This window comes from Harpegnathos saltator, unplaced genomic scaffold (genome assembly GCF_003227715.2).
Source record: "Harpegnathos saltator strain DR-91 unplaced genomic scaffold, Hsal_v8.6 scaffold562, whole genome shotgun sequence".
NCBI lineage: Eukaryota > Metazoa > Arthropoda > Insecta > Hymenoptera > Formicidae > Harpegnathos > Harpegnathos saltator.
The window spans coordinates 289764-305074 of NW_020230385.1; the positions used below are offsets into that span (position 1 = coordinate 289764).

The following is a 15311-nucleotide window of genomic DNA, read 5'->3' on the forward strand; positions in this document are numbered from 1 at the left end:
TGGTGCATTTCCATCCATCTTCGGAAATGTACCAATCAGATCGCAGTATTTTCATCCAGCAAGCAATCCAGCACGAAAACAAGCACCGTGTGCCGTTAGCTTAAAAGAGGTTTGATGCCGTGCAACGTTCTCATTCTGTCGTAAACTGCGAACTTCCGGCTTCACTCTCCTCGAAGGAATGTTTGGTCTAGTTATATATATGTCATTCGACTTATTGTTCGTCTTCATGATGTGAAAATGTGAGCTAGTACGCATCTTTAAAAAAGAAACAAGGAATTAGCGATAGGAAATTTAATTTCAATCTATGGAAAGCCATGCTTATGGCTTTAATAGTTAATTTATTTAACTATTAAATACACAAATTATAAGAAAAAGAATTTCAACGTGTTCCACATCCCAATTCCTTTTTCCTTTGTGTGAACGCATGTGAAAGCATGACTTTTCATAGATCGAAATTTAATTCCCTATTGTTAATTCCTTATATTTAATTCCTTGTTGCTTGCTCTTCCCTTTTACCACACGGCGCGCGGCGGAAATTGACTAGGAAATATCACGGTATCCAATCGACATCTTGCTTATCCGAAAATAGTTACAAAACATGGGGCATGCAGGACGTTGATTGGACACCGCAATATTCCCTAGCCAACTCCTGCCGCATGACAAGCGTGTGACGTTCTGTTTACAAGATTAGCCTATTCATTAGTCCTAAGGTCCCACGCAAATTGACCAATCACAGTTTATTATTCTTCTATCGAAAGGAAATCAGTCGACTGTGATTGATCAATTTGCTTGCGACTTTGCGATTTACGACTAATGCCCGTTTCTACCAACTGTGGTTAATTTAATCGGCTAGTTATTTCATCGGAATTAACCAATCACGATTGTCAATTCTAATTAACGACAAATGCGATTGGCCAATTTAGTTGGAATAACTAGCCGGTTAATTTAACCAAGGTTGTTAAAAACGAGCATAATAATGGATTTCACGGATTGTAGTATTTTATATAGTGGCTAGTGATTTTATACCAAAGAATCAAAGTCGTAGTACAACTCAGTGACAAATTGGACCTACTTTATGTTCGAATTTTACGATTCAACAGTAAATTAGAAAATTCTTATATTTTTAAGTTTAACAACTTAACAATTGGTACTTTTATTTTTAAGTTCTATGTTTTAACAACAAAAGACGATGTTTCTTTTTTACGAATTTCATGATTGAATAGCAAACCGTAAAGGGAATCTAATGTTCTTTCATGCTATCATGAAAAATAGGCAAAATTCAATGGGCTATAACTTCAGTAAAAATGACGTTATTGAAGTATGTTTAACAGAATTTTACATCTTGAAGTCACTAATTTTTAAAGGCGTTCAAATTATAATATAATTATTATATTTCAGCCACATGAATCGAGCTAAATGTGAAATGGCCATTGTACAATTTTTAACTTGAACTTATTCTGATTGACTTTTCACATCAAACATTTACTTTTTATAAAAAGTCCGAAAAATATTTTAAAGAGGAAACTTTAAGGTTTCTGTTCATTTTTTAATGAATGTCATACGTTTGATCATTCATTTCCTGTGAGCCACTAAAGCTAAATTGGAGTTTTCATTTTAACATTAAATTAATGTGTGAAAAGAATATTACATTGCAATCGGTATATGCGCAAATTAAAGAACATGGTCCACGTTGTTAAAATATATAAACTTCATTAGCGAATAATTGCTCGTTTGCCCGGTACAACTCAACAAACTTTATCAAGAATTTAGTGTGTTTACCAGGCCCCGATCTATATTCGTGTAATATCATAAAACATAATTAAATATTATATTTGGAAAATATGAGATTTTGGATTGCAGAAATCTGTCTTGTTGATCCGTTTCGTTGATACAATTTTATGTAAAAATTACAATTTGTTGAATATTACACGCGATGATCGATTCGGCAAAATATCGAACCTCGAATTTCACATTGGTAGAATATTGTTGGCTCTTTACACGACGTCAATGCGGCTTGAAATGTGTTTGCGACGTGTTAGCCGCTTCTAGTATCAATTTGTAATAAATTCCTATTTCTTTATGCGATAACTGGATATGGATTTAATAAAGGATATACATCAGATGCCAAATAAAGTAAGTGTTTATTTTAATAGATTTTTCTCGACGCACAATAAGTACGTGCTACGTGTGCTTGAAAATGTAACCTTCAAACACGTCAATCATGCAAGTCAGTTCATGTATGTAACAATTAGTTTGATAAACGTCATCTTTGCATTAAGTAGAATGACTTACGATCGATGATAATTGTAGCATTTAGAGGAATTATGCACATTAGTTTAGACTATAGGCTATTGTTTATAATCCTACAACTACAATCTAATATTCTTTGTTTCTAGAGTGAAGCAGAATTGACTGTGGAAGAAAAAATGAGGTAAATTATGAAATCACAGTAATATAAGAATCTCATAACACTGGTATATATTCTGTAATATTTGTGATTGGTAAAAAATATATATAAATATATAGAAACATACACATACATAAATATATTAATGAAAATTCCATTAAACTTCTTTTTCAGGGTAGAGCATATAAAGATGCACGAAAAACATCGAGGTCACGAATCTATGCATGCAGAAATGATGCTTATATTATTTGTAACGTTAGCAGTAGCACAACTTGTATTAGTTGAATGGAAGAAAAGACACTTTAAATCATATCAGGTAATAATTGGTATTTATTAAATAAAAGTACTTGGAGAAGGAGAAATGTGTATATATATAAATATATTATTTATTCTTGCAGTTTACAACATTACTAGGCATGTGGATTATTCCATTTGGAATAAGTTTAAAGAATTACTGGTTAAGATTTGTATTTTTGTGGCTTTTAATTTCTTGTATAACATGTCTAGTAGTAAGAAAAGCAACTGAAGAGCCAGTAAAAGGTACAACACCAAGGTATATTGTGCAATAAATAATATTATATAATCAATAAGTATAAAGTAATGCAGTAATGCAGTATTTTTGCAGGCTAGTATACAAATGGTTCTATTTTATTTATAAACTCAGTTATGCACTAGGCATAGCTGGTTATGTTATGACGTTACTTACATTCTTTGGTGTAAATCTTGTATTTGATGTGAAACCTCACATTTGGATGGATTGGGGCATCTTGCTTTTATTTTATGGGCTTTATTTTGGAGTACTGGGAAGGGATGTTGCCGAAATATGTGCCGACTCAATGGCATCACATATCGGGGTATGTCAGAATTATGTTATCAGAATTAAACTTGATTATAAGTTAACATTCATTACACTGTCATGCAATAGTATCGCGTATACGATTTGATATTGTTTAATATGATTTTCAGTATTATGCTCCAGGTGGCATGCCAACCAGAACTCTGGAGCCAAATGTTTGTGCGGTATGTGGTAATAAGTTCTTAATTTCTGAGTACGAGGAAGGTGTGATCGAAAATGTCTACAAACTCAACTGTGGACATGTTTTCCACGAATTTTGCATCAGAGGCTGGTGTATCGTCGGGAAGAAGCAGACTTGTCCCTATTGTAAGGAGAAAGTCGATTTGACGAAGATGTTTCGTAATCCGTATCCTTTTCCACAATATCAAGAGTGACGACGGTGTTTAATCCTTTGGCCTCGGGAGGCGACTCTCCAGTCGCCACTGGGTTTTATGTTAGCTGTAAGGAGTTTGTCAGATATTCGCAGAATCGTCTAGAGTTGCTAATTTGCCCTAGCGAAAAAGTCGTCTAAAATTTAACTCTGCACTCGAGAGGTGACTCTCGACGATTTTGCGAATTTTAACAAACTTCTTACAGCTAACAGAAAACCTAGTGGCGACTGAGTTGCCTCTCGAGTGCAAGGGGTTAACGTTAATTTATTCAGCGTATATACCTTAAATCATGACATAGTTGGCAACGGCCTCATGTTTTATACGGCCATTTGCTGGATTGGTTAAGGTGGCTTGTTGCTTGGCAACCTTTAATTATGTTCCTTGTTCAAGGTATCATTTGGGCACTGGGCCTTGAGTAAGTAACATTATTAATGAAGAACCAACTGTTCTTACCGTTGCACTGTTATAGTGTTTTATTCCGCAACATCTGATAATTATTAATTTATTCGTCTGATCATTACCGTGTCTGTACATGCAGATTGACTCAGTTATTTTTGTTATAAGAGAAGAAGCATTAGGAGATACAATGCCCGTACCAATTAACTAATCCTGCTCATGTCTAAGTGCTAAGTTACGTCATTGATAACGTCGCGTTAATTCCGTGAGAGCTCTATACCTAGTATTGCAATAATAAAATAATAGAATGAGAATGTATCTCAATAGAAACACATTAACTCGTTAACCCAAAAAAAAAATTCTTTATACGAGAATCTTTCTCATAATACGGAAAGAAGTATTAGGTCTCGAATTAATGTAACATAAATATATTTCCCGACGAAAGAAAAAAAAGGAAAACGCGTTACATAAAACGAATCGTTGGGGTCTATTTCGGCACGAAGCGAGCTGTAAGATATATATGGTGATATTTTTATATATTTTCTAACGATCCTGTGTACGCAGATTGAGAAAATTATGTGTGGAGAGAGAGAGAGAGAGAGAGAGAGAGAGAGAGAGAGAGAGAGAGAGAGAGAGAGGGAGAGGGAGAGGGAGAGAGAGAGAGAGAGAGAGAGAGGGAGAGGGAGAGAGAGAGAGAGAGAGGGAGAGGGAGAGGGAGAGAGGGAGAGGGAGAGAGAGAGAGAGAGAGAACACTTGTATGAATCATGTTTTATAAAGGGACATGAGAAGGATTAAATCATTCGGTATAGCATTGTTTTTTGGTGCATCGCTCGTGAAATAATTAGCTGATAATACGCGTTCGGGTGGTATTATCTATCAGTATTACATCAGTCATTAAGTAATATAACCAATCAAATATCATGTTACAATGATGCATTTTGAATTTCTATCATTGACTTGTAAAATATACGTTCCGTTTTGCATTGTGTTCTACTAATAGCTTCCTACTAATAAAGAATACACATTCCTAAATGTATCGTGAGTGTGCTACTTCCAAATTTTGCTTTATCGAGAAATATCCGGATCGTAACTCGCAAGATATATGTTATGATCTACGCGGATATGTACAAGGGACATCAGTTTAAAGTTCGAATAGCCATTGTAAAATATGTACATATTTTCTTTCACATGGTCTCAATGATTTCTCGCCGATAACGTTTTGTTACTGGCAGTGCAAAACGCACGATGTCGATCAAGTCGTCAAAGAGAGTCAAAGAGATCGTTGCTCTATCTAATAAATATGAATTATTTGTGATAATTCGAAAACAGTGTCTCATCTAGCACTTGTACACTATTTTCTTAAAAATCGATAGTTTTACCATGATCGAGTATACAGCAGCACTTTTTTATTCAAACACACAGCGAGTCAGATGATTACAATTCCGTGCACACATATAACATAAACGAGCAATCGCGAAATATTTAATATTTCCGTTCTTCAGTTCACTCATTCTTTGAATTCTTGTTTCTAGCACGAAACACTAATTAATATCGATAATGTTGTCAGTTAGCGAGACATATCATGTTTTTATTGTAAATCGAATCTACAGCAAAGGCTTTTGAAGAGACTCGTTTGGCTTAAGATTTACTTTAAGGGAGAGAAACATCAAAAATATATATTATTAGGAGTGTAATTTAGTTTTGAGGGTTTTGCAATAGATGGCACTAATGTCAATTTGATCGAAGACATTCCAATCACAGCTATTGTTTCTTAATGCTTTAATATTAATCCATGATATTTAGTTATTTACTAACAATAACAATAGACGCAATAAAAATTGTGTTAACATCATCTTAACAATGGAGCTTCCTAAAGAGCATTTTCGATACGCGTTGCTTTTGCTTTTAATCAGAAGAAAACGGCGGCTGAAGATCATAGAATTCTGATAGAAAATTATGGTGATGTTGCTCTGTCAATTAAGGCATGTTAATAATGGTTTAGACGATTCAAAAGTGGTGATTTTAACGTTAAAGACAAAGATTGTCCGGAACAAGCAAAAAAGCTGAAAATGCAAATTTGCAAGCATTATTGGGCGAAAATCCAGCGCAATCCATTTCAAAACTTGCCAGAGGATTGAGCGTTGATCGTGCAAAACGTTCACATGATACGGGAAAGATTTACAAAGAAGTAAAATGGGTTCCACATCAAATATTGGAAAATGCCATTGCGAACCGATTGAACATTTGTATTTCGTTGATCGACAAAACATGAAGAGTTTTTTGTATTGAATTGTTACTGGGGATGAAAAATGGATTTATTTCGATAATCTCACACGAAAAAAATCCTGGATTGATCCATACTAGCCAGCAACATCAATTTTGAGGCGCAATATCCATGATTCAAAGGTATTGCTGTGTATTTGGTGGGATCAAGAAGGTGTTGTATACTATGAACTGTTGAATCCGAATGAAACTGTCATCGCTGATCGTTATCGACAACAATTATATAAATTGAAGCGAGCATTAGACCAAAAATGATCACCAGTTGCGAGTTAACGACGCAAAGTGATCCTTTTTCATGACAATGCTCGACCACATATTGCATTATCAGTGAAGCGAACGCTATTAGAGCTGAAATGGGAAGTCTTACTGCACCCCGCGTGCATTCTCCAGACATTGCTTTATCGGATTATTAATTGTTCCGCTCGACGCAACATGCTCTAGAGGATACACATTTTTACAACTTTAAACAAGTACGAAGATTTGTTGTAAATTGGATCAACTCCAAAAAAGAATCTTTTTGTCGACGCGGAAACCATCTCTTGCCAGAAAAATGGGAAAAAAGTTGTAGGAAACGACGGAAAGTATATTGATTAACACCTTCTCCTATAATATCGTGTGAGACTTGTGATATGTTTTGCAGGCCAAACATAAGAAACACAAGTGAGACTCGTGATTCAATTTTTACATGTTTTGGTCAATGTTCTTGCGTCTGCGATTTGCGTTTTGCGACTTGCGATTTATGTAGACTGGGCATTATACAGATGCAACTTTATCACCGACTTTGGCACGTGCTGTCGCGACTTAACTCATAGTGCAAGGGGTTAAGGTATTCGTTCATTATCTTATTTAAGTAAATCAGCTTTTGATCAAAAAGAAACCCTCGAAACTGAATCACACTCCTGATATATCACTGTCACTTTTGGTTCTGTTGCTGATTGTAGCAAGTGCAGAATCTCTGTACTGTACGTCTTCAGAGTGAGAATAACAGAATGAATGGGAACGTAGCATATATTTCTCCCATAGTCGCCTCCACACTGAGAATATACCGCGTAAACACACACGATGAGAAACGTCTGACTGTTTGTAAAGAGCAACGGCATTGTTAAGAACACTTGTTTTCCAATAAAAATTGTGTACAAAGCAACGTATTTAGACGTAGTATTCAATTCCTCCGTGTTACGTAGTGTTTGTAAAGGGTGTCCCAAAATTCACGCAAGATTTGAATTTTGCGCCATTTGTGCGGTAAAGTGTTGCCAACGACAAAAAACGACAGCGTGACAGCCGACAGTTCAGGGTTTTTTAAATGGAGTGCTACACGAAAGAACGACGCGTTTTCATTGTTGAGCAATGTTTTAAGAATAATGAAAGTTTGGCAGCTACAGTTCGCAATTTTCGTACAAAATTGTCGCATTTGGGGTTCAGAAAATCCACGAATGATTGTTGAGAAACAAATGCATCCACAACGTGTCACTGTTTTGTGCGGATTTTGGGCTGGAGGCATCATCGGACCATTCTTCTTCGAAAATGCGGCTGGTCAGGCAATAACAGTTAATGGTGCTCGCTATCGCGACATGATAACCCAGTTTTTTGCGCCTAAATTGCAAGATATGGATGTGGACGACATGTGGTTTCAACAAGACGGTGCCACATGCCATACAGCCCGAGAAACAATTCAATTACTGCATGAGTCATTTCCTGGTCGTGTAATTTCCCGTTTTGCTGATCAGGTCATGCGATTTCACGCCGTTGGACTTTTTTCTTTGGGGTTTTTTGAAGTCTAAGGTTTATGCCAACAACCACCCACGACCACCCACGCCTTGAAGGAGGAAATTGAGCGCTGTATCAACGAAATTCAGCCGCATTTATGCAAAACGGTCATGGAAAATTTCAACAAAAGAGTGCATATGTGCCAGCAAAGCCGTGGAGGCCATTTACCCGATATGTTATTCCATACATAATCCTATACTGTATACTTTATGAATCAATAAAAAATTTACAATTTTTAATTATAAACGTGTGTTTTCTATCAAAATTACTTCTTGCGTGAATTTTGGGACACCCTTTATTCTGATCACTCCCCTGCAGAGATAAAACCTCATCCTTTGGGTCTTCCTGGAGGGTAAACCATCATGTTTGTTTGAATTAGAGAATAATATGGTTTGTATGGCTTTGTATCACCATTAACTCAATTAACCCGTCGTTAATCGTTTATTTTCTTGCGGCAAATAACGTTATCGTTAAGAGGCGAAAGACTCCATTCAATATTGTTCAAAGAACCAAGATGGAAGCAAGATTACTTAACGGGAAATAAGGACTTATTTTTGGATAAGAGACGGGCTTCTTTCGTCACAAATTCAGGCAATGATATCAGCTGATAAAGCTGATGAACAATATTAACCCTTTCACTGCTGAATTAACTTCCCTTGAGAAAATTATTAAAATATTTGGTAGTCCTACGTTTTTTGGATCGCTGATTACGAATCTAAAGTCTGATTTGCAAAATTCAAAATGGCGGACTCAATATGGCGATCATGATGTATAAAATTAATGAAAATTCCAATTATTAAATAATGACCAGGCCGTAATAAGAACATGATTCTAGACGATGGAACTCGGTCGAGCTGGAAAAAATTTATGTGGGAAAATGTTCAATACCGCATATTTATGCTTACTAGAGATTAAACATTCATTTTTGAGTATTAATATTGATAGTATGGATAAGAGATGGAGATATAGAATGAAAAAACTAGAAAAATAGAGCTAAAAAGTGCAAAAAAATCAAATTTCGGCCGTTTTTGTAGAAATATTTGTTTATAAAAAAAAATCTAACCTGCAAAAAAATACTGAAAAAAATATATGTTTTTGTACAGCATCAGAAAAATATTTGGTGAAAATTTCAGACCTCTACATTCAATACTCTCCGAGGAATTGATTTTTCCCTAAAAAAAGCATTTTTTTTCAACTTTGATTTGTTATAAATAATCACAAATGAATAATTGGATATAAAAACCTATTGCAGTATGTTGAACAACTATTCAGTTATTTGGAGAACTCAAATTCCCGATTAGTTCTTCAAAATTATGTGATATACAACGCAAAATTGAATCAAGAAAAGGTGGGAAGTATACTTCCCACTAACAGTGAGAGGGTTAACTGATCTTTCGAAATATAAAATAATCCTGGAAGCAACCAAAGATTTAAGACTCTTGTTTCCTCACCTTGATTGATAACGGCAGAAATGAGAAAGTACACGCTAAAAGTTCTTGCAAAGTAAAATTGAGGTAAAAAGATACATCTAGAAAATGAGACTCGCTATCGATCGAGTAGGTCAGCAAAATGCTTTTCTCTTTGCTCTAACAATCGATAAAGAACTGCAAAATTAACGTGGCAGAAGAGACGCAAAAAGGTAGAATAATTACAAAAATCGCACGGTTGCACGTCGCGTTAATTTTAGTTATTTATTGCTTGTGAGAGCGAAAGAACAAAATTGAATGCAAGCGTCACTCGATGGACGTGTCTTTTTACTTTTACTTTTATTTTGCAAGAATTTCTTGCGTTCTCACTTTTTTTTCTTTACGAAAGAAACAGCAGCAGCCTCAACGCGCGTCTCTTAGCGTTCGTTTCGTAGCCGACGAGCAGCGACGTCTCCCCCAATCTCTCCGAGCACAGTCAATAGCTTGCTTACACTTTCCAACAACTCGCATCCAGCCGCGATTCTGTTCCTTCCCTTTCACATTTTTATAATTTTTCCAGAGTAACAGATACGCATGAGGAGGTGGATCCGTCCGAGATGACGCCCGTTGTGAGCAATTAGCGAGTGTGCGCCATATTGTCGTGTAGTTTAGCAGCTGGCAGATAAGTATTCCTATTCACGCAAGCGAGCAAGCGATTCGAAAGCGGAGGGCTGCTGCATCTCTCCACGGAAGGAGAATCTCGGTTTGTGTCGATCGATCTTCTGCCACCGTGCGCGGGACCAAGTGAAAATTCGGCTGTAGGAGCAAAACGATTGCTACAGAGGAAAAGTTTCCACCCCATGCAGCGCAGAAGTTGCAGTAATATTGCTGCAACGTTGCAACAATGTTGCTTAAACATGAACTCAAGAAAGTTGTAGCAATATTGCTGCAACGTTGCAGCAATGTCTTGATCGAGTTCTAAACGAATAGCCCGATAGCCAACGTTCTCGGCTCCGGAGATATCGCTTCTCGTTGGCGAGCTTTCGCTTGGTCCGCGTTCGGTAACTGAACGGACTCTGAGAGCTTCTCTCCTCCATTTCGCGCGGGTCTGTGGGGAAGGATGTGTGATCGCGTTGGACGCGCGTAGAGTCCAACGTACGCTGTGTGTGGGCGTAATAAGAGAGAGAGAACAATGACAACAACTTGCCAGTGATGTTACTAAAAGACTTTAATTAACTTTCGTTATTGTTGTTATTGTTATTATTATTAGCATCATTATCGATAGAAAAACAACTTTCATCACATCACGTATCTCACCATAGGTACTCGTCGGACATCGGACCCGTCGCGAGAATATCGTAGTATCACCGCGCATGTATATTCATATATGTACTTGTATTTACATATATACTCGTTTGTATACACTTATAGTCTAAAGCTCCTCCTCGCGACTTATGCGTGGGATAAATTACTTTGCGGCCGTGGGACGGGGTGGGTGGTAACAGAGGGGGAGGGGGTGAGAACACACTTAACGGTAATCCCTTCAACGGGTCCGACAAACAGAGGTTTAATGTTGTTCGATATAAATATAAATATGTAAACATATATATATGTGAAATGTATACGCACACGTGTATATATATATATATATATATATACATTTACATATTTATCGATTTATTCACTTGTATGTTTTTGGCTTGGATGGTTCAGACGCCACGATACGACGGGATCGTCGGGATGGGTCCAGGGGCAGACATTCACACAAACACGGGGAAATTTTATAGATATATTTATTGAGTACTTAGCGTGTAAGAGTATAGAATATGTCACCTTACTGTTAAATATATCATTACATGGTAATATATATATATATATATTTATATATATATATTTCTTGTATATATATATATATAAATCATGATGTCTTTAAAATAAACCTCCCGCGCCGGCACGCGCTCGCGTCGCGTTCGCGCTCACGCGCGCGCGCGTGTGCGTGCGTGCGTTCGTGCGTGCGTGCGTGCGTGCGTGCGTGTGTATGTGCGTGCGTACGTGCGTGCGGGTACGTACGACGCATGTGTGTGTGTGTGTGTATGTGTATGTACGTGAGTATGCGTGTACATGTTTAAGATTATTTACATAATGATCGCAATTAATATGTACAAGTTCACGAAAAACGAAAAGAAAAAAGTACAGAGACGAACGGGCGAGCGTGTTGTCGTCGCCGGCCGGCGGTGCCGGCGGTCGCCGCGGAGGGGGGAGGGGAGTCGCGTTGGCCGGCCCCGACCCCCAGATGCCGCGTTCGCCGTCACGCCGATGCCGAGAGTGAGTGCCAGGGTAGGGTTCCCTCAGTCGCTTGACGTTTTCCTCTTCGTCCGTGAAATTGACCGTCGTCCTCGTGTATGAAAGTATAAAGGTCTCGCTAGGTGAGATGATTCCTCTCTTCCACGGCCACGGGTGTACGAAACTACTGTCGCTACGGATAATTGTAGGTACCCTAAATCAACAACACCGATGTCGCGCACGATTGTGGCCTTTTTTTTCCTACGTGACGTTTTCCTACCTCTCTGTCCCCCTCTCTCCCTCTCCTTCTCCCCCGCGAGCGATAACGGAGATTCCCCTCGCGACGCGTCGACCCGTGCGCCGCGGACGATACGGTGAACGCTGACGCGCGTCGTCAGGACGAAAGTCCTCGGAGAACTTGAGCGTTCGTCGTACATGCGCGGCAAGCCGTCGCCGAGGTAGCCGCGGTATCTCGATCATCGGTCGCGGTCGCTCGAGCGGCCGAGAGGCGCCCCGGCGAGACGTCACGCGAGACGTCAACGGAACGCAACGTATATCGTGTTCAGCTTTCGCTCTCGCTATGTAATATGTACAAAAGAAAAAAAACTATATCGCGCGACCGTCGCAGTTGTTCACCGGCGTTCATAGAAAGAAGCGCGACGAGCGCGTCCGACGAACGCGGCCTCGGCTCGCCTGTACATATAAAAAGAACGGAAACAAAGCGCACGGACTTCCTCTTCCTTTCCCCTCGCGATAACTATCGTTACGTACGCAACTCGCATATTTATATATTTATATTTATATATATATATATATTAATTTTTATATATAATATCTCTCTCTCTCTCTCTCTCTCTCTCTCTCTCTCTCTCTCTCTCTCTCTATATCTCTCTCACTCTCGTTCGTGCAAATTCCTCACGCATTCTTCCTCACGCTCTCTCCTCACTTTTGACATGTTCTATCGTCTCTCGTTCTACCGCCGGCCTTTAACGGCGTTCAAGACATACACGATAGTTACGAAGTATTGCTTTTTCTTAGTCGCGTGTCGATCGCGGCTGCCGACCGCGATCCGGCATAACAATAATAAATTTTGCACCTTCCCGCGATGAGCCGCGCCGAGAATCCCAGTCTGCTCTTCTTCGCTCGAATCTTTCGAAATTTAACATCACCGGCGAGAATTGGGAATTTGCACGAGTGGAACAGCCGTCGGAGACCTGTCGCACCTACTCGGACATCCTCAGCAAGTGGAGGATCAAGATCGTGCTTTTTATGATAGGCGCGTTTTATTTTCTTTTCTTTAACAAACTCCCACTGTGTCTTAGAGCCAATTAATTTTAAGATGACGAAGTGTCCACATTTGCAGATAATTTTTCGCTCATATTCTGAATTCTCTTTCATCACTAAAAGTGACTCTAAAAGTAATTTACAGCCAATCAGAAGGCTTACAAGCCATTTCTACAGTCATTTTTAACGATAAAAGGGAATTCAAAGTATGAGCCTTTGTCTCTTGGATATTTCTGTTTTTCTGGCAAAAATAAATAAAAATACGTTCACGTTCGAGTAATTCCAAGAATGCGAAAACGTTTGGAAACACCTTGGCAAAGAAAGGCGAAAAGAGATAAGCTAAAAAGTGCAAAACTGAGATTGCGGATTGACAAAATCGATCCGTGTGACAGTCCCCGTTAAACAATCGCGCACCAATCTCCGGCGACTTGATCGAAGATGGCTACAATCCGAGCGGCTGAAAATCCACCGCGGCGTTTTTGCCCGATCATCTCCGTCGTCGGACTCGGCTGAACGAGTTCTCGTCCATCGTCCCGCGAGTCGCAAGAAGGACGAATGGGCGGGACGGGGGCTCTCCCGCGGCTCTTGCGCTCGAAGGAAACATGCGCTAAGCGTAAAGTTAACTCGAGTACAGGACTTTTTTTTCAACGTCGTATCGTTTTTCTGTTTCTTTTTCTCTCTCCCGTGTTTACGTATCGTTTTGCAAGTAGACGAGTACACATAGAAAACCGCTCGCGGCGCCGCGCGTCTCTACGAGCTACGGTGATGCGCGTGTCGGGCTGAACGGCGTGTTGTTGATGGACAACATAGGCGGCGCCACAACTATTTATGCGGCTGGGCCGCAGCTGGGCCAGCGTTTATATGGGTGGGCCATGGTGAGGCTGAAAACTTGGACAAAACAGGACAGCATAATTGTGCTAAATTTTCTAAAATTTTTGGCTGGGCCAGCGTATTTTTAGATGAGGGCCAGGGCCCACCCTTGGCGCCGCCGCTGATGGACAACTCAGTAACAAGTGCTACGGGACTCTGTTCCCCCTCGTGCTCTCTCGGAGCCGGGGAGGTCCTTGAGAACGCAACGTCGACAGAGGGATGCGGGTCACCCGGGGCGGCGTACGAGAGGACGTCGACGGAGGAAGGGGAGGGGGGACACCCGCCGCGTGTTCCATCAAGTTTGATTAATTTAGAATTAATCGCGTATTTGCTTTAAACCGTCGAAAGTGCGAAAGGGCGACCTGTCGACGATGGCGCGAGGCTTTCGAGACTCCTGTGCTCTCCGCAAAAGAACGAATAACCTAGCGCGTCAGTTCTTCGGGAAATAATAATCGGGGAATAATCACCGGTGGGTAATTAACGCTGCTCGTTTCCGGCCGCGACTCAGGTCGTTGATCGATTTCGCTCGCGCCGAATGCGAGATATTGCTTCGCGTCCTTCCGTTGTTCAGGAAGGTCACCGTTGGCTCATCCTTATGGGCCTGAAGTGTCGACGATTGAGCAAAATTGTTCGTTCCGCCCGCGCGGAGGAAAGTTCCAATTCAGCCCTCGTTTTGACGGTTCGACATAACAACGGAATGAATCACAGATCGACACGCGTCGTCCAACCGCTCGGGCTGTCCTCCGCAGGAGCTGCTCGACGCGCGCGAAACCATTTTCTCCCCGACGAGCGTCGCGACGGGACGCTCGCGGCGAAACAACACGCGACGATTGTAGCGGCGACGTTGAAGAACGCAAAGTGAACGTACGGACTTTCCTGGCGCGCGCACGATCGAGTGATCATCGACTCTCAATTTACGTAAATCGCTCTTCTCTCCCTTCCCCTTCTTCGGCAACGAAACGTGCACGCGGAACGAAACTCATGAGAGCTAATAAGCTCGCGTGCGGCTCAGCGCAGCGAGGCGAAAACGGAAACTACGGCGGCGGGCGACGCTTGAGACGAAGACGTCGCTCCGCCGCTGGAATTCTTCTAGGACGATCTCTCGCGGTAGAAAATTTCCTCGTGCTGGGGATGTGTGAAGACTACTTTCGCGGGACAGTGGTGGCGCGTGTCGGCTATACACAACAGATATGTACAGCGTCATGTCACCTGCTTTAGGTTCTCACTAGCACGCTCCCTTAACCGTTCGCTAAACTCCCCACGTTAACTCGTCAACTAATACGTACGTTTGTAGTTATGATTATGTATTTTTTTACTTTTACGTTTTATCATACGCCTACGTGGAACACAACGTGGTGGAGCTCGCGCGGGCTCGCACGTTGGCTCAC

General features: G+C 40.4%; 1 protein-coding gene across 2 annotated transcripts; it reads left to right on the forward strand.

Annotated features, from left to right (window-relative positions):
- The first annotated feature begins 1964 nt into the window (after window positions 1-1964).
- LOC105188895 (RING finger protein 121) lies at window positions 1965-11346 on the forward strand. Of its 2 annotated transcripts, XM_011150596.2 has the most exons (8): window positions 1965-2133; window positions 2397-2431; window positions 2582-2723; window positions 2806-2960; window positions 3033-3261; window positions 3374-3609; window positions 3933-4049; window positions 10067-11346. In XM_011150596.2, exons 1-8 carry the CDS (start codon window positions 2095-2097, stop codon window positions 10125-10127), a joined length of 1014 nt encoding a protein of 337 aa, XP_011148898.1. In that variant the 5' UTR covers window positions 1965-2094; the 3' UTR covers window positions 10128-11346. The 2 variants fall into 2 exon arrangements, with proteins under 2 accessions (XP_011148898.1, XP_011148899.1); XM_011150597.2 differs by lacking the exon at window positions 10067-11346 and having other exon boundaries at window positions 3933-4658.
- Window positions 11347-15311: the final 3965 nt, after the last annotated feature.